General features: G+C 33.1%; 1 protein-coding gene across 1 annotated transcript; it reads right to left on the reverse strand.

Annotated features, from left to right (window-relative positions):
• Positions 1-917: 917 nt before the first annotated feature.
• Positions 918-4,670, reverse strand: LOC149259231 (transcription factor bHLH25-like). Its single transcript, XM_089375200.1, has 5 exons — positions 4,553-4,670; positions 4,265-4,353; positions 2,574-3,254; positions 1,380-1,775; positions 918-1,272 (listed from the first exon to the last, which is right to left on the reverse strand). Exons 2-5 carry the CDS (start codon positions 4,298-4,300, stop codon positions 1,207-1,209), a joined length of 1,179 nt encoding a protein of 392 aa, XP_089231326.1. The 5' UTR covers positions 4,301-4,353; positions 4,553-4,670; the 3' UTR covers positions 918-1,206.
• Between the last annotated feature and the right edge of the window lie 1,631 nt (positions 4,671-6,301).

Raw genomic sequence — 6,301 nt, forward strand, 5'->3', positions numbered from 1 at the left:
TGAGACAAGACCTACGAAACAAATTAAAAAATCTAGACATATTGCAGGTAATCTGAAATGAATATCCATTGGGATTCTTCAATGGGGCATGTAAATCTAGACTCTGTGGATGTGGTGTCCTCATTGCTACTGAAGCTGATAAGTTTTATCACTTTTGGTAGGAGGGTGGTTCAAGTTCCAACAACAGAGCAGAAATCATAGCACTATGGGGGTTGTTATTCACTGCTAGTTGGCTCAACATTTCCAATCTACATATTTTCAGGGACTCCAAAGGATGCATTGATTGGATAAAGGAATTGTCATGTTTCCAGCCTCATCTTCTGACCTATTGGATGAAGAGCATTCGTATCTTGATCAATTCATTCTAGCGCATTGATTTCAACCATATATATAGGGAGCAAAACCTCATTGCTGACATACTCTTCAAAAGAAGCATTTCAGCACCTCATGAAATTATACATTATTCTATATACAACAGGGACTCCAAATTTGATTTTGGCTCTATTCCGATCTCTTAGATAAGACTACATATGTATCTTGCTTTTTTCTTTCTTGATTTTGGAACAAAGCAATTCTGAACAGTGGATGAACTACTTTCCGTAACTGAATGATAGCACAGCAGTTGCTCTATATGTTTTTACTTTCTGTTTGAGTTTTTGGCTGTTAAGTTTAGTAATATATCCTAAAACAGAATCATGTAATTGTACTTTTTTTTTCGGTGATATTAAAGAAGACGTTAAAAAAAATACATGATTTATTAGAAATTTAAACAAATAATTGAGTGCAAATACAAGATTTATTAGACATTTAAATCCTAATAACTAATAATTGAACGATGCCGTGGAAGATATCATCCTGCAAATGCATGCATCATTAAAAATATAGAGCTAATACATGACTTATTAGAAATTTAAATATGAAGAAGAAACTACAGGATAGTGGATTTATTAGAAATTTATATAACATGAATAAGATAGTGCAAATACACGTTCTTAGAAATTTAAATATGAAGAAGAAACTTGCCCAACATTACGCGTATTCATAACGCTTTGGGCTACCAACACCGCTTTTAGGAGAGCTATGCTACATATAGTCAGAGCTATCGTCCGAAGGCTTAGCGAAATGAAGAAGCTGATACATAATAAAGAAAGACTGGTAATTTGGATATACACATAAAACTGACGGCGGGAATTCGATTTAACTCATTTATTCCAACAACGCTTGCAGAGCCTTCGCTATGTCCTTCACTGTTAAATCGCATCCCTCTTCCATCTATGAGAAACAAACAGTAGAATAAACATAGTTAATAAACCCCGACTCTCGTACTCATCTGGTAAAACAATACGTTCATTGTGTATAAGTTCTGGACATGGGAGTACCTCAGCATTAAATGTCAAGTCAAAGGTAGTTTCAGAAAATGAGAGAACGCTTGCATTCACCACTGTGAGATGGAGTTTTAGGAGCTCTGCAAGGAATTGCAACAGCAACCCATTTCTCTTCTCGCAGTGGACATGGATAAGAACATTTCTATGAACAACACGAATCTCAATCTGGGGACTCAGCACTCCTGTAACACATTTTTCCGAGGAGGATGAATTCTTGATCTCGGACGAATCTTGGTAGGCTGCATCCTCATCATAGTTACAGAGCTCCTCCTTTAGATACACAACTGACTGAACAGTATTTTTGGGAGCCTGCTCTTCGAGTGCCTTGATCCTATCCTGCAGCTGTTTCACATACTTTATCGCATCGCCAAGCACCGAGGCTTTGTCCATCTGCGGTAATTTACCCAATTAAATCCTCACAATATACAGTTATACATATGTTTAAAATACGAGAAAAATAGATAAATATAATGCTAAATGTTCTCTACCATGTCAAAACCATAATTATAAACCTAAATGACTAAAGCTCCCTAATAACCCTGATCTAACTTAAACTTTAAGATGATATATCTACGTTAATGAATTCAGGTGCCTTTTATGTACTGACTTGCACAAATTATATCTACGTTAATGAATTCAGGTGCCTTTTATGTACTGACTTGCACAAATTATGGGCTGAGGTAAAAGAGTATTAAAATATCTAAGAATCAGAGTGTAAAGCTAAACAATCTTTCTACTCAGAGATTACAAGATGAAGAAGGAAGAAAAACACACTTCATTGGTTAATACTAAGAGATCACAAGACAAGAACTAAGAGAAACACACTTTATTGCTTAATACTAAGAGATCACAAGACAAAGAACTAAGAGAAACACACTTTATTGCTTGATAAGAAAAAAACAAAAAAAATGCGCTTTATTGTTTGATACTAAAAAATCACAAGACGAAGAACAACGAGAAACACAATTCATTACTCGAAAAAAGATCCAAGAGAAACACACTTCATTGCTTGAAAAAAGAAATAATAGAAACACTTCATTGCTTGAAAAAATGAAGTATACATGAACTTAATTTATAATAACTAAAAGATAAAACTGACCATGCAGCTTATAAGATGGCTACCTAAAATTACAAATTTCAATATTTATTGGAACTCTAACGGTAGGGTTATGGCTAATAGAAAACTACCTTCTTGAGGCCAGGAACAATGGCAGAAAGAGCAATGAATCTCTGGCTCAGTTTCTCGCGACGTTTCCTTTCAGCCATTATGTGGTCCTGACTAGTTCCCGAAGCGCCTTTCTTTGGTACTTGGTTGGACTGCCTGTGTCGATTTGCCGTTGCGACGTTTGATCGAGAAAAATGACTTGAGGAATCATTAAAGGCCGAATCCATATCAGAGCGGCTAATATCTGAGATCCTGCAATGATCATTTTCTCCACAGGCAACGATTTCAGCTTGCATGGCTGGGGTAGTCGGGGCCACGTTCTCGTATGTCTCGTCGCCTTTTACTTTGAAGAAGCTTGTGAAGTAGCTCTCAAGCTGGTTGTGCTGTAGGTTTTGCTGGGAATTTCGAAAATAAATAGGAGACGTGGGAACCTCGCTGGAGAATGTAGGAAACAAGGGATCCTGAGATTTATTTGCCTTTTGTTGTTTGGTAGGTCGTTCATAGCCCAAATATCTTGGGGATGGCCTTACTCCCAAACAGGAAACTTTAGCTGGAAGCTTCACATTCGTCGGATAGCCCGTCAAGGAGGCGTCGGCTTCATATCCTAAATCACTCTGATACCGTATCAATTCCTTCAGTTCTTCCATTGTTGGTCCTGGTAATTCGCTATTGCGCAGTCCTGGAAGAGTCTGATCTTCCGTCCCCTAAAAAGTCAATAAAGATATATGTTAGATGTGATAATGAATACTTCTTGCTTTTTGCACTTACGACGAAACTAATTAATGTTGTCAAGCCTGTAGCAGTGGTGGCAAGGGTTAACCAGTCTGCTATCGGGTATTAAATATCTGTTTAGTTGCAAGCTATAAAACAGATGCGCTGTACTTTTTAGAGTACTGCATCTCCACTCTATTTTATATGGCTATCAAACTTGCAGCTAAACGGACATTTAATATCCAATAGCACAGGCTGGTTAAAAGGAGTATTCCTTTGGGAATATAAGGGTATTAATACGTATACAATTAGGAATACATATTAATAAATATAATGAATATATTATCTTCTAAGTATAATATAACTTATCATAAATATTAATATGAGCATGGAGCTTAAAACTATACTATTTTTTACTATTATACAATTAGGAATACATATTAATAGATATAATGGATATATTATCTTCTGAGTATAATATAACTGGTCATATATACTATTTTAATATGAGCATGGAGGTTAAAGCTATACTATTTTATATTTAATATGTCCATGGAGTACTGTTCTAAAACTTATTTAATATGGGTAATGGAGTATTGTTCTAAAATTATTTTTGTTTGTTCCAAGAGTTTGTTCGGTTGAAAGCTTAAGAGTGAGGGGAGGTATTTCACGTGAAATCTTATTTTTTATAAATTAATAGATACTTAGTTTTCCTTAAATAATAGTGACTTTTTTTTAAATAATAGTCATCAGTCAATTGGTGAATAATAGTTACTAATAATTATAACTATTATTATTTTAACAACTAAATTATAATAAAATTTCTTTATCATTTTAAAAATATATTATTTAATATATTAAAATCAAGAAATCGCAAGTGAGGGAAAATAGTTACTATATAATGTAACACTGCTGAGTGCTCAGTGAATAATGTTTCTTCATAAATTCAAAGCCATGACTTCTTTTCCAGTTAGGAATGAATGAAAAACAGAACCACTTATACCTGTTCCGGACACCACTGAGCGGATGACATTTCCATCTTCAAGTTGCTTTGCAGAATCCTTATTAACCAGCAAGTACATTCAGCTCAAGCTGCAGAAAACCATAACGGTAAAGTCAGGAAGAACGTGATGTAATATGATAGAAAATTCACACCTCGATGACTGTGTAGAATTTGTGAATAGGAAAGAAAATTTGAACCAAGGACTTCCCAAAATAAGAGCAAATTGTGCGTGTAAGTTTCCGAATCCTTTAACCTAATGCACACTTTGAGCATAATTACATCTCATACCTGAACACTTACGGTATCGCCATTGACAAATTGTGATAATTCTTGAGTGTTTCCAATAAACATTGCTTCGTCTGATCGCTTCTTCTCTATTTGAAGAGAATGAGGTCTGCATCTATTCTCTTCTCGCCTGTGTGAAGAGGATGCGGATAAAAAAGTCCGGCTGTAGAGATAATCAGGACCACATGGATTCCTGTGGCACAGGGCTGATGACGAGTACGGTAATATGATGCGATGCACACGACAAAAACATACCGATAATAATTATTATGAGTACGACCACATTGAACGTGGCTTCTGTATGGTCATACGTAGTGAAAACGACTAGACGGAAGCGGTGGTCTGTCCATGCTCGTAGGAAGTGAAACAGTTAAAATAGTTCAAAATAATAATGTGTTATGTATGAAAACGTGAGAACAGACGAAATCTCGCTGTAAACTTCTGAATTAGTTTCTGAATTTCTAAATCAATCGCTTTATGATCAGTGAACGAACCAGCTTTGAAATCAGGCGATTGACATTTACAGTTCTTTAATTGGATATTAGGCCAAATAAAAGAGTTGGATAATTACTTAAGTCTTTACATTGTTTGAGTGGATTTAATGATTAAGAATATGTGTTTCTTAAGTTATAAGTTCAAAATGGAAAAAGAAAAAATACTTTGTAAACTTAATAATCAATAATTTGATAGTAAAATTAAAAAAAATCACACACTTATTAATAATTTTTAAAAAATTCCCTATCCTTTTTAAAATAATACGTCTTATAGAGTTTTACAAATTTTCTTCTTATTAACAATAATGTATCGATTGAATATTATTACATATAAATACACTACCAACTTTAAGTAAGAAAACAATAAACAAATAAGGATCATCTAAAGGCACTATTACTCTCGCAACTGGTCGGATATCTAAGGACGAGGAAGAGTTTTTCCACACTATTCTGACAACTGGTTGGATATGTGACCACATAGAAGCTTTTTTTTTGTGCTATTAGCAGGCACAATTATTCATCAGAAATAATAATATATATTCAGACAAAAGGAAAAGAATTATGTATAAATACTTTTTTTTCCAGGCAGTAATACAACGTAAAATTTCGCAGAAACTTCGAACAGCAAGGTATCAGTAAGGAGGAGGTAATGATGTATTTCAGAAAGGAAGAAAAGAAGTGTGAATAGATGGCACATTAACGTTGATATCCAGTTACACTATACTGTGATTAATAACAGAACTTTATGAAGAATGGTAAAGGAGGGTATCATTATTGTTATATAATCTGCATAAATTTATCTAATTATTTTAAGTTTTATGCTTAGAGTTATTTTGGAGAGCAAAATTATTTTAAGTTTTATGCTTAGTGTTTTATGGATGGACTCAAAATGAATGTCTTGATTTATTTTGATTTATATTTATATGCTTGGAGTAGATTTATTTTTATATATTCATATGTATATAACAGAAATTATATAATTTCAACAACATATTTTATTTTATTTTGTTTTGTCTATATATCTATATAGTTGATACTAAAATATTTTAGTTAAAAGTGTTTTATTTATGATTTATTTTTTTAATATTTATTTTTTATTCTATATTAAGAATGAGATAAATTAAATATTTCATTGAAATTTTTTTCCATTTAATTATTATATATATATATATATATATATATATATATAAAATAGATATTAAATTGTTTTATTTAATATTAGCTCTTACATATTTTATTTACACAAATATATAGGAAC

The sequence above is a fragment of the Pinus tabuliformis genome, chromosome 6, assembly GCF_031772625.1.
Source record: "Pinus tabuliformis cultivar Carrire ecotype Pingquan chromosome 6, CPIR1, whole genome shotgun sequence".
Classification (NCBI taxonomy): domain Eukaryota; kingdom Viridiplantae; phylum Streptophyta; class Pinopsida; order Pinales; family Pinaceae; genus Pinus; species Pinus tabuliformis.